Source organism: Euprymna scolopes, chromosome 14, assembly GCF_053919585.1.
Source record: "Euprymna scolopes isolate OS-2025 chromosome 14, ASM5391958v1, whole genome shotgun sequence".
NCBI classification, from domain to species: domain Eukaryota; kingdom Metazoa; phylum Mollusca; class Cephalopoda; order Sepiida; family Sepiolidae; genus Euprymna; species Euprymna scolopes.
The window spans coordinates 15,597,436-15,622,422 of NC_136495.1; the positions used below are offsets into that span (position 1 = coordinate 15,597,436).

Consider the following 24,987-nt stretch of genomic DNA (forward strand, 5'->3'; position numbering starts at 1 on the left):
AAACTAACCTATCTCTGGCCAGGTATTTATTTACTCTTCTTTTTTCTCTCAAATCTAATCTCACTTCCTCTCATATTTTCCTTGGCCTTACCCTATCAACTGATCCTGCTACCTCCACTGTTGTACATCTATGTACCCAAGCACTCTCATCTATTCCTCTAATGTGACCAAACTAACAAAGTCTCCTGTTCTGCACTCATCTCCCTATACTGCTGAGATTTAATCTTCCTTTGAGGTCATCAGACCTAAGCTTCCCTTTAAGATTTGCACTTGTCATACATCATCTCTTTTCATGCAACGCATGTCCTTAACATCTGGTCAAGTTTCGCATCTGCACATCATCACACTGCGCACACACGTCTGACAGACTCTTGTCTCGATCAACAATAGTAACTCTTGTTATCACATCAACACCAACTTCACCCTGCGCTCCAATGATATCATCACGGTAACAAAACTTCTGGACAATTTCAGTAGCGTTGTCATCTAATTATACTTCATATCTCAGTTCTCATCTGTTTCCATTGTCTTGCATTTTATTGCACACAAGCTGATTATTGCCAATGATAAAACATTTGTACCCCAAAATATGTACTTTTTATTAAATTTCCGTATATATTTACGTATAACGACTGCCGAGCACAGGCATGTATGGCCTAAATTATTGTCAGTTTCAACATTCTGCCGCCTGATACAGCTAACACCTGTAAACGTTACATTGTCTGTCCTTTCGATTGTTTACTCTCATTCATTGTCTATGGCGATTGTTTCTCATCAAAGCTACAAATCAACAATCTGATCGAATGTCTTGATTTTTTTTTCTTCTTTCCCAGCAATCTCACTTTTGTGTAATGATCGCAATGATAGTTATTTCCAACGTCAGATTTCTAGTCACCAGATTCGACTTTAAATCTGACTCAAAAAACCTTTACACTGTGATGCTTATCAACACTTGCTAACTGGTGACCCATTCATAACACTCATGTTTTTATCCATCTTTTTCATTCGCCGAATCAGCTACGAGAGTTGTTCCAAAGGCAAAACCTATAAAATTATATATACAAGCTATCTTAAGTTTCCAAACTTTTTTTGCAGCGCCACTTTTATTGATAATGCACACATGAAACTGTAATCCCCTTCAAAGTAATCTCCTTCAGCTGCAATGCACTTGTTGTACCGTTCCAACAACTTCTAGAAAGCCCCATGGAAATCCTCATGCAAGCATGTCAATAACCTCGTCACAGCCTCTTTCATCTCCTCGGTTAACGACAGCCTCTAAAGGTTTCCTTGAGCTTAGGAAATAATCAAAAGTCACACAGAGCAAGGTCTGACTATAGGGAGAGTGAGGAACTGTTTTGATGTCCATTTTGGTCAAGTAGTCTGATCTTCTCTAAGTACCCTTAGGACAAACATTGTGCAAATCTTCCGCATTTTCAGTTACTCATGAATAATTGTGTATACAGTTCCCACGCTGACATCAAACTGTGCACTTACTGTTTCTATAGACATATGACAGTCCTTATCCATGAAATTCTTTATTTGGCCAATCAACTCTGATGTTCTGATTTCCTTATTCCTCTCACAAGTCTCACCATTCCTTACAAACTCCCTGCCTTCCTTGAATCTATTATGCCACTGAAAAACTGATTCTCGATCTATGCAAGATGGTCCAAAAGCAGTCTGAAGCATTCCATACATTTCTGTGGCATTTTGTCCAAGTTTAAAACAGAATTTTATTGCATATCGTTCTTCTAAAGTGTCCTCACGTCAAGATTACATTTTTGAAATTCACCAGCTGTGACAATCAGGCTTTAGTAGGGTGTATTCCAATTCCTGCTGTAGCTGTTCATTTAAACCTGAAATTATAAAAATTGGTCAGTCATCTCATTAGATGTATAGCAATAACATATTGAATTTTCAAGAATTTACGACAATTTTAAATGCCTGTACATAAAAGTCTGGAAGCTTATTGAAGGCACCTTATATATTATATTAATAAAAGGTGAATCTGTTCAGCTCGGTCCATTGTTATGTTTTAATTTGGTTCAGTTTGTTTTTATCCATTACATCTTTGCATTGCATTGCTTTCTATAAATTTTCTTTTATATACATGCTAAACAATGCTTCAAGCAAACTACATTAACTTCTCATTTGTATTTTTCTAATTTTATTGTCGTGCATGTAACAAAGCCTGTGACACATTTAAGCTTATTTTCATCATTCCACACAACAGAAAAGCAATAACAAAAATATTAACAATTTTTTTTTTTTAAAAGAAAATATATTTTAATTCGTAGCGATATTGCAAGAAATAAAACACAGTAAAAAAAAAAATGCAGTGTTTAAAAAGCGAAGCTTTCTTTACCCGGAGGTTATGCAAACACAGGCTGGACGACCAACATGCACCATACATAATTGATGGGTGGTGTGATGATAAAATGCTGAGTTCGTAGCCTCTCCCCTCCTCCGAGAGCTTCTCTTCCAACCAGACTCCTGCATCGTGGTCCCTGAACTTTGCTCCAAAATTTCAGCCCCTCCTTGCTATCTATCTATCTTAGAATTTTGTCTTCTGTTGCAAGTCAGATGCTCCACTCTGAAGGGCCGTCTCCCTTCGTGTAAAGATAATGTAAATATCAATTTAATTTTGTGGATCGTATGATTTATACCTGTGCCGATTTATACTATAATATTTGGTGCAAGTTCAGAATTCAACCTAAAATTTTTTTTCTTTTTAATACAGAAAAATCTTTATGATATACGTGCCCATCATAGAACAAATATATTATATTCCAAAAATTACGTAAATTGTTCATTTTTTTTAAACTAGAAAAAAAATTTTATGAGGAAGCAAGAACAGTGTGTCTTGATCCGCTATCTCTAATAAATAAAAGGAGACAACTCAATTCGAACTACTGAGATTTTAAAACCAGTTTTGTAATGGCTATGGTATGCTATCAGTCGCTAAAAATCGTTACAAAAATGATTTTGTATATCAAAAAAACTACTTGATAAGTTTAAGTGATTTTTGGAATATGATATTTTCATTTTGTGGCAGATACGTACATCATAAAAATTGTTCTGTATTTTTTTTTATTAGGTTGAATTCTTGATAAGAACCTAATATTTAAACTTAATGTTTTTAAATATAAACCTGATTTATTTTTTAAAAGTAAAATGCAACAAATTCGTTTTTAACTTTATAATTTTGAAAAATATTTAAACGTTTTATTTAAAAATCATTAAAAAAAAAAATGTGTTAAAATCAGTTTCCTTTTTTCAGTATCTCCTTTTTAATTTTTGGTAATGAATTACTTCCCTTAGTTCATTTTCTCTGGGAAAGACATTTTTCTCGCAGCAACTCCATCCTTGTGTAGATATTAGTAGAATGAAACTTTTTCAAGCGTACTCTGGTTTCTTATATCCATTTCAAGTTATTCCACTCATCCGTTACACCTACATTATTATCCAAACAGTTTACTGTTATTTAAACTGATAATCAATATTGCTTCTGAAATACTGTGTATATATATATATATATATATATATATATATATATATATATATATAGCAAAGATCAGAATACAGCTATTTGTATGCCTAAAATACATATAATCAAAGTTGACTTTGCAACTAGACTCGAATCCTTCAATCAGCATTAATTATCTTTTACAACACTGAAGATTGCATAAAAATGAAACACTAGAATCTGTAACTACTACTACTACTACTACTACTACTAATATATATATATATATATATGTAGTAGTAGTAGTAGTTACAGATTCTAGTGTTTCATGTTTATGCAATCTTCAGTGGTTTGGGGATTTATATATATATATATATATATATATATATATATATATATATATATATATATATATAAATCCCCAAAACAGTGTTTCATGGTAAACAACTGATGATCCCTTGAAAAATAAATTATTGGTACTATAGTAAATTCGAGAGCGAGTGGATGCAGTGATTGCAGGTGATTAAATAACTTACTGACTAGATGGTTTTCTAACGAATGATAAAAAAATATTTTTTTGTATAGTTTTAAAGGTTAAAAACTTCAAAGACTATATATATATATATATATATATATATATATATATATATATATATATAAACGATTTTGCTATATTTTGAAGTCCAAGTTTTTATTAATGTTACCAATCACTTTTTTTCAAAAAGTTCTCAAAGAGAAAGTGCATAACGATGTAATATGTAAAATTCAGAAAGAACCAAAACAACTCGCATCGAATCATTTCTAGTTGGCTGCCATCTTATTCTATGAAGAAAAGCTAACACATTACTATTACCGTATCGACTTAAATTCTATAAGATTCATTTTTGATTACAGGTTATTTTATGTTCTGCTGTTAACTCTTAACAAACGTAGAGCTTAGAAAATCTTTGCAAAGCATACATTTTTACAAAACATATATATATTACATATATATACAAACGATTCATTGTATTCGAAGGATAAAAATTAAGACATTCGTTTATGGAAAAAATTCTTTAGAAGAGCGAGGGATATGCTACCACGGCGAATGAGTATGGTGGTTTTGGGGAGTTAAGAAGCATTAAGAGAATTGTTTTTATGAAATCTGACACAAATTTGTCCAGCTACAAAAGCAGCGTGCTTGCTCAACAATAAGACGTGCCGTTGTGTTGCTAAGAAGAAAACAAATGTTCGTTGGTGTTTATTTGTTTTACCATTTAATCTTGAAATAACAAATTTTAGATGTTTATTAAATTGCAATCATTTTTTAGTCGGTTGTAATTTTAATGCTTCCTCCTTCTGCCGCCAGTTTATTCCTCTTCTTCTTCATCATCATCGTTGATGTATTTTGTCTGTTGGCCAGTGTACGCTGGAATGAACATTTTTGAGTTTGCCTGTGAAAAGAGAGAGAAAAAAATAGAAGGAATTAGGTGCTTGTTTGGATGAAGAACGAAAATCAAAATATTAAATTCCAATTAAAACCAATGATATCATTATAATTGTCATGTTGAAATTAGTAAAATATCCAAAAATTATGAAAAATAATAAAATAGAAAATTCGGGGCCTATGGCGCAATGGATAGAGGTGTTGTTGAGTCTCTACAATTCCAGTTGAGACAACAACTATGGAAAGCAGTAATTATTGGGGATACAGTTACAAGACTCAGCATTCCTATCCTATCGCATTTAACTACCTGAAGAAGGCTGGAGGATAAGTCGGCCAAAACATGGTGAAACAACAACTATGAAGGTGAGAATAACAGTCTGGAAAAAATGAAAATTATCAACTATTTTATCGTGGAGAAAAATTGCAATAATAAAAAGATTTGAAATTGAGTAACTTCCCTTGTTTAAGCTCCATTTCCAAAAAAATAATAAAGACTGATTAATGGATCATGAAATCATAAAAGTACATGTTTCATGTAAAAATTCAGTAATATGTTACTAATTGTAATGTAACAATTAAGTCAATAACATTGGTTTTTAATGGAAATTCAGTTTTACAGCTTTCGCTTTTCATTCTTTTTCTGAAAAAGCATTGGAAATGATTAATAAATTAACAGAAAACTCGATTGAATCTTATTTTTAATGTCCGAAATTACTGCATCCATAACCTGTTAAATTCCTGTTAAAGTTGCTGCAAGAATGGCGTGTAGAGACCTGGTAATGCTCTACGACAACTTCTTTAGTGTATACCCCAAAGACTCAAGTATAAATCCTAGTACTTAGAACTATAATGATAAAAGGAAGCTATGTTTCTGATTTTGTTTTTTTTAATCAGGATTGATAATTTGTATTATTTTATTCGAAATAATGTTCTCACCTCATCAAGAACTCACAGTGTAACAGATAAAGTACTAATTAAGTTGTAAGCAACATTCTTCTGGGGGTTGGAGGTTCAATCTTTAGTGCAGACGATACTAAGAATATAATTGCAAATTAAGACTTCTACATGGTTATAGTTGACGGAATGAAAGACTGTTACCCTCAAGGATTAAATGAAGGGTTCCATTTGTACAAATTTGTACAGATTTTCAAGTTTGACAGAAAGATTCATGAGTTAGATAAAATACATCTGAAGAAGGTCGAAGGTTACATCGGTTGAAACATAAGAAAAACACTCAAGATAAGACCAGTAGTTAGAATAATGAAAATAATATAAAAGGGAGATAATTTGAATATGATTGGGTGTCACTTTGGTTTGGATGCCTCATTCCAATTATCTGTCCCCTCTGCATTTTATTTTGATGGGCTCAGAATTAGAATACTTTGTGGAAACAAAAATACAAACTCCAAATGGAGGTAAAATATAAAACACGTTTTGAAGTAATGAATTTATTGCTGGGACTGAAGTAACGTGAACCGACATCTTGCTGCCCAACTCCCTACATAGTACCCCTGTAGCTTATGTCCCTGATAGTAGCCCCCTACATCAAAGTGGCAATGTGCCTTGTTTGGGGTGAAAATGTAATAAAAAATAAATTTTAAAAAAAAGATAAAAAAATATTAAGCTCCTATTGAAAACAATCATGCGATGCTACGGATTAGATTCAAACAAAAAATGCAAAACTTCAGCATGTATATAAGTTTTAAAAATATCTATGCCAATTAAGCTACACAGAATTTTCCAAGTTTCATCCTCGTGAGGATTCACCAGTCTATTGCATGGAGTTGATGTTGTTGCATGTTTTTATACATTTCCATTGTATAATTTTCGCTAGTTAGCCCATCAGATGCTTTGTTATTCACAGATCAATTTATTGCATCCAATGGGCATGTGTTTATCAAACAATGATTAACATTCACTTGTTTCTTTGTCCTTTTTGGCAGGGATCGGATTTCTCTTTTCCTTGCGTTTAGAACTAGTTTCAATTGGGATGTTTTTACTGACATTTTATTTTATACTAGTGTATTTATTTATTTATTATCTATTATAATTATGATTCTAATTTATGTTGCTATTATTTATTTGTGTGTTTTTTGTTGTGGGGGTGTTGTTATCTTAAGGTGAAGTTTATTTTTTGTATACATACATTTGCTATTTCAATCCCACAGTTTAATAAATCTTGGGACCCTTTACAGTTTAGGATAGCCAATTTTTCATTCAAACACAGTTTACATGGGTCGTCTAAGTTTCTATCAGATTGACAAGAAAGTTCTTGTGTTTTTTAACTTTTAAATTCAGATGAACATATCTTAGCTCAAACAAAAATTTATTGATTGAAATAAGCACCATCAGAATCAACACACTTTTGCCAATGCAAAACAAGTGTATTTATGCCAGTAACGTAAAAATCTTGTGTTCTGGTAACGATGAAGTTGCTGAGATCGTTTTTGATATCGCTTAGGTTTTTTAAGCATTTCTCACGCAGAAAGTTTTTGAGATGCTTGAAAAAGTGATAATCAGTAGGTGAGAGGCCTAGAGAGTATGGCGGATGAGGCAGTGTTTCGTAGCCCAATTCATTCAACTTCTGCAGGTTTGGTTTAACAACGTGCGCTTGGGCATTGCTGTGGAGGAGAATTTAGCCTTTTCTATTAATTAATGCTGGGTGTTGTTGTTGAAGTTTCTGATGCATTTCCTCCATTTCTCGACAGTACTTATCTGCTGCAACGGTTTTGCCTGCATTCAAAAAACTGCAATGGATGAGACCCATGACAGACCACCAAACAGTCAGCATGACCTTCTTTTGGTGCAACTCTGGCTTCAAGAAGTTCCATAGCACTTTGTCAACATCTAATCACTGAGCTGAGCATTGCTGGTTGTCGTAAGCAACCCACTTTTCAGCGCAAGTCACAAACGGGTCCTTGTTTTTGTGTAAAAGAAGGGAAAATGACACTTCATAAGAGCGTTTCTTTTGGTTGCCGCTCAATCCAAGAGGCATCCATTTATCAAACATTTTATCTTTCCAATCTCTCTCAAGTGGTGTGAAATCGTTGTATACATTACGTCTAATTCAGAAGCAAGTTCTCAAACATTGGTTTCAACTAAGGCTCTTAATTGATCATTATCAACATCCAATGGCCGACCATTACACTCATCATCTTCAAGACTCTCGTCGCCGCCACGAAATTTCTTAAATCATCATTGTGCTGTGCGTTAAGTAGTGGTCCTTGGGCAAAATGCTTTGTTGATATTGCAAACTGTTTCAGCAACTTTTCAGCCTAGCTTGAATTGAAATAAGAAAATTGTGAGAATTTGTTTTTTTCTATTATGTATTCAAACTTCTGAAAACAAGACATAATTATTTTAAAACGTATTTTAACCGATTAGATAGATCGAACAACGCTCTTTGAAATGATATATAAAGAAAAGATATAATAAAAACTTATTTAAAAATACATCATTTGAAATCAAAATAAAGAATTCCGCAAGAAATTTCTTCTCAACCGAAGGCATGTGCTGCTGGATACCTAACTTAACTTACGTACTGAGTGCTGTCAAAGTACTTAAAATAGATACATATATTATTTTATGTAGATATATGAAATATGTATATGTATATAGTTGAACTAATATATGTATATAGTTAAACTAATATATCTATATAGTTGAACTAATATATGTATATAGGTAAACTAATATATGTATATAGTTGAACTAATATATGTATATAGTTAAACTAATATATGTATATAGTTAAACTAATATATGTATATAGTTAAACTAATATATGTATATAAACTAATATATGTATATAAACTAATATATCTATATAGTTGAACTAATATATGTGTATAGTTGAACTAATATATGTATATAAACTAATAAATGTATATAGTTGAACTAATGTATGTATATAGTTAAACTAATATATGTATATAGTTAAACTAATATATGTATATAGTTAAACTAATATATATATATAGTTAAACTAATATATGTATATAGTTAAACTAATATTTTTTTTTTTTTTTTTTTTTTATTCAATTTTCACCCCAAACAAGGCACAGTGCCACTTTGAAGTAGGGGGCTACTATTAGGGAATTAATTTGCAGGGTCATTATGAAGGGAGAAGAGTAGAAAGATGTTTGTTAACATTACACTTGAACTTCTGCATATCATTGCAGTTGGGAAAGCAGAATCCCGGAAGGGAGTTCCAAAGACCCGCAGTTCTGGGGAAGAAACTATTGGAGTAAAAGGCTTTCTTGCCCCTAGGGATCTCTACTGTAAAGGGATGAGACTTAGTAGCTTGTCGGGTTTGCCGGGGGTAGTTACGTCGGGGAGGTACAAGTGTTTGCAGTTCGTCAGAGCATTCACCATTAAAGTATTTGTAGAACAGGCAGAGGGATGCAACATCTCGTCGATGGGACAGAGGTTGAAGCCTAGATGACAGTTCAGGACCTATCAGGTTGGCGACTCTTTTTTGAACCCTGTCCAAGAGCGAGAGACAAGCAGCAGATGCACCAGCCCAGATGTGACAACAGTACTCCATACATGGGCGAATTGTTGCCTTATAGAGGTATAGGATACTGGCAGGCGTAAGTAGTTTTCTAGCACGGTAGAGGGAGCCAACCTTCCTTGCAGCAGCCTTGGCAATGCTCTCAATGTATCTATTCCAGTTCATATTCCCTGTAAACGTTAGGCCGAGGAGTTTAAAAGAAGTACTTTCAGGCAATGTGTTCTTGGCCATTGCTATTGGTGGTAGAGAAGGTTTCTTGTAGTTATTGAAGGAAACAAGCTTAGTCTTAGCAGCATTGAATGAGACCAACCATTTTTGTCCCCATTCCACTACGGATTGGAGGTCATCCTCTAGTGTTTCTGCCATTTTCTTGGATATGTGTTCATTTGTTTTCCCCTCATATCTGTTATAGAGAGTGGTGTCATCGGCAAATATACCCATCTCCGAAACAATATTATCAGGGAGGTCGTTTATGAATATCAGGAACAATAGAGGTCCAAGGATAGACCCCTGAGGCACTCCCGCATTTATGTCATGTTGTTTGGATGTATGTCCGTCGAGGACAACTTTGATTTTTCTATTACTTAAGAAGGATTTAATTACGTTATGAATTCTTCCAGTGATTCCATATGATCTAATTTTCCTTAGAAGACCATCGTGCCATACCCTGTCAAAAGCCTTAGATATATCAAGGGCCACCGCTCTACCCTCCCCTGTTTTATCCAATGAACGGTATATACGTTCAGAAACTACAGTTAAGATATCTGCTGTTGAACGGGCTTGCCTGAATCCATATTGTTTGCCAGTCAGGAGTTTAGCAGCTGTTAGGTGCTGGACTAGGACTTGATTAACTAAGGACTCAAATATTTTGGCGAAAAGCGGGAGGAGGCTAATGGGGCGATAATTAAGTGGGTCAGTTCTTTCACCAGAATTCTTGAAGACTGGTACCACAGAGGCGGTTTTCCAGCAGTCGGGAAAACAGGATTCGTTAAGGCATTTATTGTAAAGTTTGGACAGAACTGGAGCAACCTCGGCAGAGCATTTTCTTAATAGCACAGCCGGGATGAGATCTGGTCCACATGCTTTAGAGGTGTCTAGGTTTTTTATAATAGCATGTACCTGAGAAGGGGTGATTTTCAAATCGTCAAGTGTGGCGTCTGTTCGCAGAGGAAAATCAGGGAGTGAGTGGTGTACCGAGTTCAGTGTGGAGTTTGAGGCAAACCGACTGGCAAGCAGATTAGCCTTGTCAGTTGCCGTGCAAGCAACCTCATGGTTGTTTGTTAGTGGGGGAATAATTGACTGTCCATTATTAACTACGCTGTTGTAGATTTTCCAAAAATCCCGGGTTCCTAATTTCTGTGCTTCGATGCGCTTTCTGGTGGTTTCAGAGTAATCTGACTTAGCTGTGTCTATCACTCTCTTACAATTATTTCTAGCTTCTATAAACTTCTGTTTATTTGAGCTGGACTTATGTCGGTTGAATCTGCGGAACGCATGCTGCCTTTGACAAATGGCAGCTGCACAAGCAGAAGTAAACCATTGGGGGGAGTGGGGCTTGCTATAGTATTTCCGTGCGGGAACATGTGCTTCAATAGCAGTTTTGAACCATTCAGTTGTCTCATTTGCACACTGTTCCGCTGGAAGAGTAAAGATATTTTGCCATGGGGCATCTCTGATGAGCTCCCTGATGGCTTCCCAATCAGCCTTTTTGTAATACCTCGTTGTTTTGAGTAGTGGGTCTTCAGTTTTAGGGCGAGAATTTAGGCTGATTTCTACCATTATCACAGCGTGATCAGCATTCCCGAGTGGGCTGTGGGCATTTGTTGTACAGTCATTGGGAACCGTTGTCAGGAAGAGATCTAGAAGTGAGGCATGTCGATCGTGCTGGTCTGGGAAACGTGTCGGAAATGTAACCAATTGAGATAGGGAATGAGATATAGAGAAGCTATATGTGGCGCTACCAGCTACGTCTGTGTGATTTGAGAATCCTAGCCAGTTACTGTGGTGGACATTGAAGTCACCAAATACATGTATTTGTGCGCTAGTATCAAGGGAGAGTGCTATATCTATGCTGTCTGAGACTTTGTTTATTAGGGTACAGTCTTGGTTTGATGGAGAGCGGTAGAGAAAATACAAGTAGCTAATATTGTGTTGCATATTTAGTCTGAAGCACATAAAGGCCTGGCCCTCTGATTCTAGTTTTATTTCTCTAGTTAGGGGGAGGGTGTTTCGAATATAGACTCCAAGTCCATGCATATGTCTGTCCGAGTCCTTACGGTAGAGTGGGAGATAACCAGGCATGTTAAAGTGGTTAGAGGGAATGGAGGAGTGAAGGTTAGTTTCACTTAATGCTAAGATATCCGGGGTGTTTACAAGGAGAAATGACTCAACATCATCTAAGTTAGTTCTAAGCCCGCGGATATTAGTAAATGCAAGCCTCAAGGGAGGAGGCAGGTTGGTTTTCTTTGAGTTTGGTCCTGGTTTAAACGTAACTTTTGCTTGAGCTGTCATTTCATTTTATTTTATTTAAAAGTTTCAGTTAGGGTGGATGAGTGAGGGGGTGCTGGACAAGTAGTTGTGCAGAATACCAGACATGCAATACAATACAATATATGTATATAGTTAAACTAATATATGTATATAGTTGAACTAATATATGTATATAGGTAAAATACACACAAACCTAAAAAATATATAACTCAATATCTCTGGTAATAGATTTGACCACACACTAACAATTAACGCATATATTTCGACACTTTTTTCTGTTTTTATATTTTCGATTGTTTTGCTTTTGTTTTCCTTTTTGTTTACTTTTTCCTTCCTTTTCAGCCATTTTGTTTTCATTATTATTTCCTTTTGTTTTTTTTTTGTTTTTGTTTTTTAAAGATTTACCCTTTTTCTTTTCCTTTTCCCTTATTTCTTTTTAGTATCTTTCCATTGTTTACGTCTCTCAGTTAACAATGTTCCTACCTTGGAGGTAGAAATAAAAACTAAATATTGTAGCAGTTATCTGCTTCTTTCCAGCGATAACTGCACCAACCAGCCGGTAGGTGTTGCAAAAAGCGACCTGATTATCTGCCCTTGGGAGAGATATAAAAGGGGATGCCCAGATAATTCTCTCTCTCTCTCTCGCTCCTTCTGGGAATCAGCCTCGCAACGAAACGGTGAGACAACGCGCCCGCCGGTCAACATCAACCCGGTAAGAGTTTTAGCAAATGAACACTTTCCCAGCCTCTTCCTTCAGACACGCATACGTACGCGGACTGAATTCCACTCGTCACACGCACACACACGCACACACGTACACAATAACGTTTTTATTCTCACAGGCGCACGCGTGAAATAAAACATCTCTTTAAACTTTACTCTATTTGTTGGTTTTAGTTATTCTGTCTCACTGCATGCGACAAGTTTGTCGTTCACGAACACGTATTTAATTGGGAGCACGACACCCAACTGCAATCACCCCCCCCTCCACAATATATTTTATTGTTTTCTATAACGCACGATATTTGTCTTTCATAACTCTCGATATCTTAGCTGTACTTTGCTTCAGTTTTGCGTTCTCGTGCTCAATATGTTTGGAATAAATGTTTAATATATGAAATATGTGAAAAAAAAAGGAATATTCTAACAGTCCACTTACTACAAATCCCAGAGAGTGCATGCTGTTGATGACGTTCAACATCGGCCCTTTCTTGCCCTCATACAAGTCGTTACTTTGGAAAAGGAATTCTTTGTTCAGGCCGTACGTCTCGCAAGCTTTGCCGAAGTCTTCAATGTTGGTCATGGCGACGAAAGGAGAGCCAACCTTCTTAGCAAACTTGATTGTTGGTTTACCGTCGGCCTCCAACAATTTGTTGATGAATCTGGAAAGAAAACACAACAAAATTATACAATTATTTTCTTCTATATAATATACATGTGTGTGTGTGTTTGTGTGTGTGTGTGTGTGTGTGTTTGTGTGTGTGCGTGTTTGTGTGTGTGTGTTTGTGTGTGTGTTTTTGTGTGTTTGTGTGTGTGTGTTTTTGTGTGTTTGTGTGTGTGTGTTTTAGTGTGTGTGTGTTTGTGTGTGTGTGTGTGTGTGTGCGTGTGTGTGATGAAAACAGCAAGAGTTTTGAAACTAGTAATCGTTGTTTTAGTAAAGCACTACCTTTTAGAAATGTGTGTGTGGGACGCTGCATATATTAATATGCAAAAGATTTGGAAGCGAATAATATAAATAAGCATCAATTTCAGCATATTGTCTACCTCCCTCAGTTAACAATGTTCCTAGCTTATTTGCTAGCGTGTGTAGAGGACTTATGGCATAGAAGGAAATGCGTGTTCATCTCATGATCGGGTCACTAATTTGTTGTGGGCTTGTGGATGTATTATACATATCTCCCAGTCGTACAAAATAGGAAAAATGAACTGAATTGAGGAAGAAACGAACAACGTGTTAAATTGAAATAAACGAACTAGAATTTATTTCATGTAGAAAAAAATGAAAGAAAAGGGTACAGCACGTATTTAGTTTGGCGTGCGTCTCTCGCTGTTAACTGGTGAGAAGGAAAGTCTATTGTTGTAGAGAGAGAGAGTGTGAGAAAGTCAATCCAGGCCATGGAGAAAGAAAGTGTGTAAGGTGTACGTACTGTCTGTTGGCTCTTGCCCCACACATAGTAGTAGAGGACGTGACGCGCACCCCGAAAGAGAGCGGTTGGTCCGTCGACCGCTCAGCTCGGGAGCCGAATCGAAAAGGGAGTAAACAGCTCGGGTCTCGTATGTGTGCGTACATGTGTGTACGATAGCGTGTGTGTGTATGCACGTGAATATGAGTGTATGTATGTGAATGTGATATATGTACGTGTGTGTACGTACCCACGTATGTTTGTGTGTGCGTAGTGGTCAAGGTCTGGTGTGGACGTGTGTTAAAAGCACGCAGATGTCTAAGCGTCTTTCTGTGCTTCTCCCAGACAAATCAACCCTACGTGCACGTCGTGACCACTGCCACGCAAACGGGGCTCTGATGAACGGCGAGTGTCCTGCACCGTATAACTGGACCTCAACTGCCTTGTGGGCCAAAGTTATTTAACTAAAGGCTAAGGGTGAGGTAACCCTGTCAGAAATCTCCAGAGAAGCTTAGGCCCTGTAAACTGCAGCATATATGACCCACCGGCATGTGGAATATGCTCTGGTGCCCAGCAACTTAAGTTCCAATCATGGATCAAATAGCATGGTGGGTGGAGAGGGTTCTTTAAGCCGTAGTGAAGGCAACCTCCCTAGGAGAAGGAAAACTCTGATATAAAACCTGCAATGACTGCTGCATCCAATGATGTAGACTTGCTCTTCTTTTTGGATCAATGTGGCAGTTGTTTAGAGAGTGGGATTGTCTCGGTGCAAAGTCTTTCCCCACTATAACAATCCTCACGCACAGGCATTGCTCGATATAAATTAGATACACTTTTTACCATCTTGCGTATCTTTATAGCAAAAAAGGCTGGCTGTAGCCTAAAACGGCAAAACATTCAATGAAGTTGGAAAATATGATTATAAACGTAAATGGTAATAAGGGAACTGGAATTTCCAGGGCCCGGCAGGTGTTTCAGGGCTCCACAGCCTGGACCCGGTCGTCATCATGCTACTGCGAGGAAATATATGACAATGACCATCGGCTGTTGAAATGTGCGGATGCTGCTTGACATGCCATCAGCAATAACGTGTCCAGAGCGTAGATCTGGTCTTGTATCTAAGGAACTTCAACGTTATGACATGGACATAGTTGCTCTGTCTGAGACCAAGCTGGCTGATGAGGGACAGTTTTTTGAGTTGGCTGAGGCCTACTCTATTTTCTGGAGTGGTAGAGCAGATGGATGTAAGAGGGAATCAGGCATGGCTTTTGCTATAAAGGCATCAATTCTTTCTAACCTGGAAGAACTTCCCTGTAGTGTGAGTGACCGGATCATGACTATGAGGTTACCTATGGTAAATAGTCGTTATACAACTTTATTGAGTGTCTATGCACCCACTATGGATGCAATAGAAGATGAAAAGGTTGCTTTCTACCTTGCTTTGTGCAGTGTAGTTAGATGCATTCCCTCTGCTGATAAGATCATTCTTGGAGATTTTAATGCTAGGGTGGGAAGAGATTTTGAAACCTGGGACGTGCTGGGTAAACACGGAGTGGGCAAGTGTAAGAGCAATGGTCTGATGTTGTTGCAGTTTTGTTCAGAGATGGGTTTTAAAATTGGTAACACTGTGTTCCAGCAGGACAAATACAAGACGACCTGGATGCATCCTGGTTCCAAAAAATGACACTTGATAGACTATGTGTTAGTCAGAAAATGTGAGATGAGGGATATCTGCAGTGTTCGTGTCATGCGGGGTGCAGAGTGCTGGACCGACCATCGGTTGGTCCGTGCAAAGATTAAGTGTGTTGTGAATCCCAAGATGAGGGAAGCTAGTGTGGCTATCCCAAAGCGACTTAATGTTTCCCATCTAAAGGACAATATTGTGAGGGAGAAACTAGTTAAGGAGATGGAAGAGATTGATTGTGAAAATACTTGACCTGCTTTTAAGGAATCTGTCTATGAGGTATGTGAGAGAGTATTAGGTTATTGTGAGCGTAAACATCAGGATTGGTTCAATGAGAATGATACTGAAATTCAGGCTCTGCTTAATTCAAAAGCCAGGGCATTACATGCTTATCTCGGGGGTGGTTTGACGGATGGTGAGCAAGATCGATTGAGGGACAAGTTTAAGGCAATCAAGCACGAGGTGCAGAGGAGGTTGCGTAACATGCAGAATGAATGGTGGAGGCAGAAAGCTGAGGAAATACAGCTTGCCTCGGATTCAAACAACACCAAGGTCTTATACAGCCTACTGCGCGCGGTTTACGGACCATCCAGATCACCTATCACTCCTCTGCGCTCAAAAGATGGTGGGGATCTTCTTCGAGACCCTACCGACATTCTTCATAGATGGAGGGAGCATTTCGATGGCCCCCTGCAGACCTTCTTACGTTGATCAGGATTTCGTTAGGTCGATTCCTAGCAATCCGGTCAAGGATATCTTGGCAGAGGTTCCTTCTCTCCAGGAGGTTGAAACAGCTGTCCATAAGCTGAACAATGGAAAGTCTCCTGACCAGAATCGTTTGCACGCGGAGATCTTTAAATGTTCTGGACCCAAGGTGATGCAACGCTTAGCGAAATTGTTGCAGACTGCTTGGCGGGATGAGTGTATTCCGCAGGATTGGCAGGATGCATTAATGGTAGTGCTATACAAAGGGAAGGGTAGCAGAGATGAATGTGGAAACTATCGAGGCATCTCTTTGGTGTCAGTAGTCGGTAAGGTGCTCTGTAGGATCATGCTAGACAGAATGCTGGAGCACATTGCTGACGATGTTTTGCCTGAGTCGCAGTGTGGTTTCAGAAGATGTCGAGGGACAGTGGATATGATTTTTACAGCCAGGCAACTACAGGAGAAATGTATAGAACAGCAAAAGGGACTATATCAGGTGTTCATCGATTTAACCAAGGCCTTTGATACAGTCAATAGGGATGCTTTGTGGGAAATTTTGAAAAGGCTTGGCTGTCCTGACAAGTTTGTAACCATCTTAAAGCTCTTCCACGATAATATGAAGACGGTGATTAACGTTGGGGGAAAGCTGGCTCATCATATCTCAGTAGAAAATGGTGTTAAGCAGGGAAACATTCCAGCACCCACACTCTTTGCGTTGTATTTCACCATGGTCTTTCGGATGGCATTTGGGGGGTGCTCTGATTGTGTCTATATTCATTACCGAACTACTGGGGGGTTGTTCAACATTAGGCGCTTCAATGCAAGTACAAAGGTACTCAACAACACGATTTGTGACTTGCTCTTTGCGGATGACTGATCTGGTGGCTCATACGCTGACTGATATGCAGCATCTTGTGGACGCTGTTGCGGTTGCCTGCAGCGCATTGGGCCTGACTATCAATCTGAAAAAAAAACTGTCTTAATGCATCAGCCTGCTCCAGGCATGTTATACTATGAGCCATCAGTTTATATTTGTGGGTCAAGGATAGTGGTTGTCTCTAAGTTTGTATACTTGGGTAGCACACTGAGTATGTCTGGTACCCTGGATGATGAGGTATCGTTATGGATCAGCAGGGCAAGTGATGCCTTATGAAAGTTGGACGGGCGTCTGTGGAGACGTCATGGGATCTTGCTGCCAACCAAGATTAAGGTTTATGCCGCATGCGTTCTCTCTACTCTTCTCTATGGTTGTGAAACTTGGACAACATACAAGGAGCATTTGAGACGTCTCGAGCGGTTTCACCAGATGTGCCTACGGCGAATCTTAGGTGTGGGTTGGCAGATGTATGTCAGTGATGTGGAGGTGCTTGATCGAACCCAATTCCTTAGCATTGAGGCTTATGTTATTAAGCATAGACTGAGATGGAGTGGACATGTGGTGAGGATGTTAGACAGTCGACTTCCCAAACAACTCCTTTATGGTGAGCTCACTGAGGGAAGACGTCTGGCTCAAAAGCCTAAATTGAGATTTAAGGATTGTTTAAGATCCACCTTAAAAAATGTGGGATTGATGAAAGAACCTGGGAGAGTCTTGCTTTGGATCGCGGAGGGTGGAGAAGGACCTTGCAGGGAGGTGTGGGCAAGTTTGAGGTGGATCGAACCCAGTATGAGTGGCTGAAGCGCGATATCTGGAAAGGGAGAGTGAAAGGAGCCGTGGATGGGAGGGGGAGCCAAATTGGTCTGGAGTGTGAGGTGTGCGGAAGAATATGTCTTAGCAGAGCTGGGCTGATGAGTCACCAGTCTACTCATCGGCGCAGCGGGCCACAAAGCAGTCTTGAGTTGCCAGAGTTAACCTGTGTACACTGCGGGCGAATGTACAAAACGATAGGCGGTTTGAAACGGCATTTGATCCTGCATAGAAAAGAACAGCAAGAACGTGTTGTTAGTGGTGCACATGTCTGTACAATGTGTGCTAAGGAATGCCAGAGTTTAGCAGGACTTAAAAGCCACATTCGTGCAGCCCATCACTGAATGTTTTCGTGTTTCTATATACTTTTTTTTTTAATTTTATTTTTTTTAAATATTTTTTTATTTTTTATTTATTTTTTTTTTGTGCTATATTGAGTGATAGAAACGTTCGAAAGCGAATTTTCTGCCATCGTGTGTATGACAAGAAAAATGGCTTCAGATGTGAACGCGTGTTTTGTGTGAGACTAGAAAGGGCTCGAACACGTGTTTGGAAATTGGTTGATTTGAATGCGTGCTGAGAATCGTGTAAAAAATGAAAGACGAAAAGAATTTCGAGCAAACTCGTGATAGAAAAGAGTCGTGCATTTTGACTGTCATTGCAGTCCAAGTGTTACAGCCGATTTAACGGCATATCTGCCTCCTATTATTCTTTAATCTCCGTTGACCAATCAGTAAAACGAATATTACTTTTTGAAATACATTTATCTCAAAAAGGGTATTTTTAGAGGCAACGTTATTTGATTTGGGAACAATTCATTTTAAAAGGTAGATACGGTCGGACAGTTTTGCCTTATAGACATTACATTAATCATCAATCACCATCTTCATTAATCGAACGATCTCATTTTTTAAAATGAATGTACGAGCATCAATTGTATGCATCAATGTAGTATGTGGGGATTGATGAGAGTTGGCTGTGAACCGGATGTTGACACATCCACGATCAGATACTGAATAAAAATCGTCTTGTACGCACCTGCTCGACGCAGGGCTTACGGTTGAAATAAATAAATAAATAAATAATAATAATAATAATAATAATAATAATAATAATAATAATAATAATAATAATAATACTAATAATAATAATAAAAAAATAAAAAAAAGATGATCGCGAACCAATGGGAAACTTTGGCGCCTTTTAAAAAAAAACGTCGATTTCCATCGCCGCCGGGAGCCCCAAGATTTTACGAACCGTTGCTGTTGCTCCAACGTTACAGGCCGAGCGCCTTCATTTACTAATCATTGCCTGATTCACGCCTAAACCGATAAATACAAACCAAATAAACATTCTCTTTTTATTGATTTTTCTCCATGCTAACTTTTCCCTCACACATTCACAAACATCCTCCCCCACCACTAAACAACCACTTCCCACTCACATTCCATCAATAAATGAACCTGCTTTTCTCACTTTTAAAATTTAATGTCTGTCTTATTTTATGGAGTCAGATAATAACATGCTAAAAATACAAACCTGATAAACCATGAGCTATAAGTATTACTAAATCGATTATTATAGGCCGTTCATTGGGCAGCTATGGATTCGATCCTTGCAAAATACATCTAGCCATGCTGACGACGGCTGGTAGCCAGAAATATGTGCCCATGAATAACTTTTATGCACGTAAAAATAATTTTACATAAATATTAAAGAATACTTACTTGCACAAAACGGTTCCATCTTTGAGAAAAGCGGCGATTTGATTATAGGCAGTTCCAGGCTGAAAAATAGCAGAGAAGAAAAAAACAACAAATGAATTGGAGAAAACAAAACTGTTCTTGTCTAGAATTCCCGCATATTTCAAAGTAAATAAATAAATAAATAAATAAAAATCTGTGATGGAAAGAAATACCGTATCCTAATAATGATGTAAATTGATCGAGTATTTTTTTTATAAAGAAAACCACATTTTATGAGCAATCGAAGCCTTGCTCACCATTTTGAAAACAACCCCAAGTAACGAAGGGAAATAACTAAATAATAATTAATAAATAACTTGTGAAATTTATGTTGTAATGCCTACGAATTCCCGTTAATCGCTTAAAAATGTTCTTTATAAAAAATAAACTACTTTATCAATTTATGTAATTTTTGGAATATGACGTTTTCATTTCATCACGGCTACCTACATCTTGCAGATTTTTCTTTATTATTGCGTTTTCTTTTCTTTTTTTTTTGTTTAGAATACTAAAAATTTTGGACAAGCAAACGATTTAGATGAGTGAAGAGTAGAGATAACGTAAGGTTTCACTGTGACATTACACTTGAGGAAAAATAAGACTGCGTTGCTTTCAGCTCAATAGAATTCTCATTTTTTTTTACTCTTTTTCACCCCCAAACGAACTTGAAATATAAGCGGCTACTATTTGGGATCCTGTCTAACAAGGGACTGTGGGGAGTTGAGCAGCAATATGTCTGTGTACATTACATTTAAACTTCTGCAGGTTAGTCTAGAAGCAGGAACCAAGGAGGGAATTCCAAAGTTTAACAGTCCGAGAGAAGAAGCTTTTAGATTAAAAAGCTTTCTGATATCTCGGGACCTCAACAGTGAAGGGGTGGAATTTGCTGCTCATTGTGTTAGTTGGAAGTATGTACGTCGAGGAAGTGCGCAAGTGCTATGAGTTCGTCAGAACACATTCCTACATTCCATTAAAGTACTTGTGAAATAGGTATATTTCTACCCTTTTTTTTAAATTACAGATTTCACATAATTTTTAATAATTTCCGTGCTCGCATGATTGTGAAACTTTTGGCGTAACATATTTTTTTTTATATAATCTTGAACAATAATCTAAAAAATTAATTTAAAAACAGGAACATAAAAAAATAATTAAATTAAAAAATGATAAAAATGATGCAAATGTTCAGGATAGGAATGTACGGATGCACGTCTGGGAAAAAAAAAAAGAAAACTGGCACTCCTCCCTCCTTTTAATATGACTTCAAGCGTTTCGATTGGCTGTAATTTTGGGCTTCCGTATAATCGTGTTTACGAAACTTCATTTGTTGCGTTTGTGCGAACAGCAGGATTACTTTCTTTTGGGGGGCTATTTAAGCTATTTTTTGTATAAACAATGTATTTTAAAAAAAATTTAATTCAAAATCATAAGACTAGACCCAGAAAACTAATATTTATATTTTAAAGGATTTTTACAATGAATTTGTTTAACTTCAAAATTTAGCTGAATTGGTTAGCTCGCATTTTTCATAACTTTTTTTTCATGTGTACAAATATTTTTTTTTTCCTTTTAGGAAATTAACTTTAGTCTCTAATCTTTCAAATACAATCAAGAAGTCGTTGGAAATCTATAAAAATATTATGATACCACGTCCCCTTATCTTTATTTGTCCATTTTTGCCCGTACCTAACGCACATCATACACATTTTTCTTTAATTTTGTTTTTTAATATATGGGGGATTCTTGACAAAACGCTATTTCACAGGAGGATATTTCTTGGAAAGATATTTTCAAAATTGAAGTTCTGTTTGGTTTTATGCACACAGATGGAGAAAGGAAAATAATTGACAATGGTTGTAGCAAAACGATTTTTTGTACATGCTTTACAGAGAAGATCATAGATTGGAGCTTAGTCAAGCATCTATCATGAAAATAAAGATAAAGTAGAAAAAGACTAGCAACCTTTCTTCTTTCATTTGATGTTTCTCAGTTTGTTTTCTTTCTTTTATTTTTTATCCGATTTTAGTTTTTATTTATTTATGTTTTTTTTTTCTTTTTTTCATCATTTCTTTCTCGATTTTCTTTTTTCTTTTCTTGTCGATTTCCGATTTTCTTGTTTTCTTTTTTTCGTATTCTATCTTGGTTTCTCATTCTATCTCCATTTTTAATTAAAAAAAAAAAAAAATGGAGAAAGGTAAAAAAAAAAAAAATAGACAACGAAAAACGTTTTCTACTTCTTTCTACCTTTCTCAGTTTCTTTTTATTTGTTTATTGATTTATTTTTGTTTCTTCCTTTTTGTTTGTTTATTGATTACTGTTTCTCGATGTTTATTCTCTTGCCTTAATTCCCGGTTTCTCATTCTCTTTCTTTCTGTTGTTCTTTCTCGGTTTCTTAATTTCTTTTTGTTTTCTCATTTCATTCTCCTACGATGACCATTTGCCAACTTCCATTTTCACAGTTGCAACCCCCAACTCACACATTCTTTCCTCTTCCCAATGGCTTCCCATCTTTTCTTATCTATTTTTTTTACTTTAAAAAATATTTAAAAAAAAAAAAACTCTTCGCAAAACCTTCCCACCTAACTTATTCAAAGATGGCCGACAGCCAATAACGTAAGGAACCACCTTAATATCTGTTAAACATCCCCCTCCCCCCTCTCTCTCTATTTTTGCATTTTACCATATTGTTTTTGTTTCTTATTTTACCAGAGAAAAATCTGGAATGATCGTTTACAAATATTTCGGCAGCCTTATAAGGAACTTCTTGGGGAAACTTGAAGAATTTCCACGCACTCATCCCAAACATCATCAGAATCTGTCAAACTCCACAATAAAAAAAAGAAGGATTTAATAAAACATTTTTCATTCAACACTAATTCCATACGAACATGTTTACCGTTTTAGATGCTTCCAAAGATATTCATAAAAGAAGAAGCTGGCCTGTAAGTCGACTCGTCTTTTGATCTGTCATGCTTAAGTTTGAAATAACATTTTATTGGTCTGCCATGCTTGAAAATCACGTTTTATTGGTCTGACATGCGAAAGTTTGAAATATCATGGTCGTCGCTAAGCGCGCAGATTAAATAAACGCATTTTTAGGATATTCGTTCTTCTTTTGCTTACTCTCTCTGTAAATAAGCTGGTCGTAAGAAAGGAAGTTCCTAATAATTAGGTAGACGTGACGTCAGTCAGTCATGCTTAAGTTAGAAATAGCATTCGTCATCACTAAATGCGCAGATTGAATGGACGCATCTTAAGAATACCCATTGTTGTTTAATTTTTATCTGGATACTGGCATGTGTACCCGGCGTTGCCTGGGTGTTTGGAGGTGTATGTTGAACAAAAAAAAAAACGGTCAATTTTTTTAACTTTGACCCCTATTATGACTCCTTAACATTTATTGATTTGAACTCAAATCAAGTTATTAAGTTAGATCCATGTCCAAGGAACCTATATCTAAAATGTCAAGTGTTTAGACCCGAAATTGTCGGAGGAGTATTGTAGAGTTCTCAAAGGTTAAATCGTTGAACTTTGGCCCCTTAACAGCCAAATTTCTGGCCGAAAACCGATCACATCGATTTTCCCAAATCTCAGTACACTGTATATTAAATTTCGAGTCTGTAGATTAAAAATTGACAGAGTTATTGCGTAGGGAAATGTACACACACACACACACACACGCACGTTCACTTATATATATATATATATATATATATATATATATATATATATATATATATATATATATATATATATATTTGCAATATTTACGCACTTTAAAGATTGATAATGTTACAAGAACAAAAACGAATATTTTTAAGATACGTCTATTTAATCTATCTTCCACTGGATTAATCGGGTATATTTGCCAGGCAGTTTTTGAAATTCTCTTTTGTGAGCTTGGGCGTACCTATGATTACTGCAAGGATCTTCTGAGAATTCTAGTTTATTTTATCATAAGACCATAGAATTTCGTTATATCCTACCCCCCCTCTCCCTCTCTCTCTCTCTCTCTCTCTCTCTCTCTCTCTCTCTCAGTTCTGTTTAATCCAGCACCATAAGTTGCTATTTTCTCTCTCTTGTCCCATATTCCCAAGCCAGTTCAACAACTCCATTTTCTAGATATGTAGCATGGGAGCTCAAGTGACCGACTTTCATTTCAATTTTAAAGTGCTCAACAATAAGAACCAAATTCTTAAAGGGGCTGACATAATTATCACTATAATTATTTTTTAATACCTACAGACATTACTGTTTCATCCTTTATATATATATATATATATATATATATATATATATATATATATATATATATATATATATATATATATATAATTATTGTTTTACTATAATTAAATACCTACAGACACTAGTGTTTCATCCTTTCAGGAATCTTCAATACAGGGTATCACGATTAACACCAGTCGACAGATTCGAACTCGGCAACACAAGCCATCTCTGGCTCGATTAGCAAAGACCGTATCCATTCGGCTACTATTAAACGCGTGAAATAACGTTGAATTTAAACATTTTTAAAATTTAAAATGTTCTTTACGTCAGTCAGAGGGTGATCTAATCGTTATACGATGATCTATGCATAAGAGCTAAATTGACCGACTTTAATTCAACTGAAAGTGCTCAACGATAAGAAACTAGTTTCTTAAAGGGGCTGTAATAATTATTTTTTATTTTATAATTATCTACAGACACTAGTGTTTCATACTTTCGGGAATCTTCAGTATAGGGTGTCACAATTAACACCAGTCGACAGTTGGAACTCGGCAACACAAGCCATCTCTGGCTCGATTATCAAAGACCGTATCCATTAGACTACCGTTAACCGCGTGAACTAATAATATATATATATAAAAGTGAACGTGTCTGTGTGTGTGTGTGTGTATTTGTGTAAATTTCCCTGCGCAGTAACTCTGTCAATTTTAAATCTACAGTCTCAAAATTTGATATACAGGGTACTGAGATTTGGGAAAATCTTTATAATCAGTTTTCGGGCAGAAATTTGGTTGTTAATGGGGTCAAAGTTCAACGATTTAACCTTTGAGATCTTTACCAAACTCCTCCGCTAATTTTGGGTCTAAACACTTGAAATTTTAGATATAGGTTCATTGGGCATGGATCTAACTTAATAAC

The 24,987-nt window shown here is 36.6% G+C and overlaps 1 protein-coding gene across 1 annotated transcript in view; it reads right to left on the reverse strand.

The window, feature by feature from the left end:
- Positions 1 to 4,699: 4,699 nt before the first annotated feature.
- Positions 4,700 to 24,987, reverse strand: part of LOC145292868 (transgelin-3-like) — a 74,653-nt gene continuing 54,365 nt past the window's right edge. The window contains exons 4-6 of the mRNA XM_080138976.1: positions 19,822 to 19,880; positions 13,055 to 13,277; positions 4,700 to 4,899 (exon numbers count right to left, since the gene is read on the reverse strand). Coding sequence (XP_079995102.1) covers positions 4,816 to 4,899; positions 13,055 to 13,277; positions 19,822 to 19,880 — 366 coding nt within the window. The 3' untranslated portion in view covers positions 4,700 to 4,815. The remainder of the gene's footprint in view (positions 4,900 to 13,054; positions 13,278 to 19,821; positions 19,881 to 24,987) is intronic.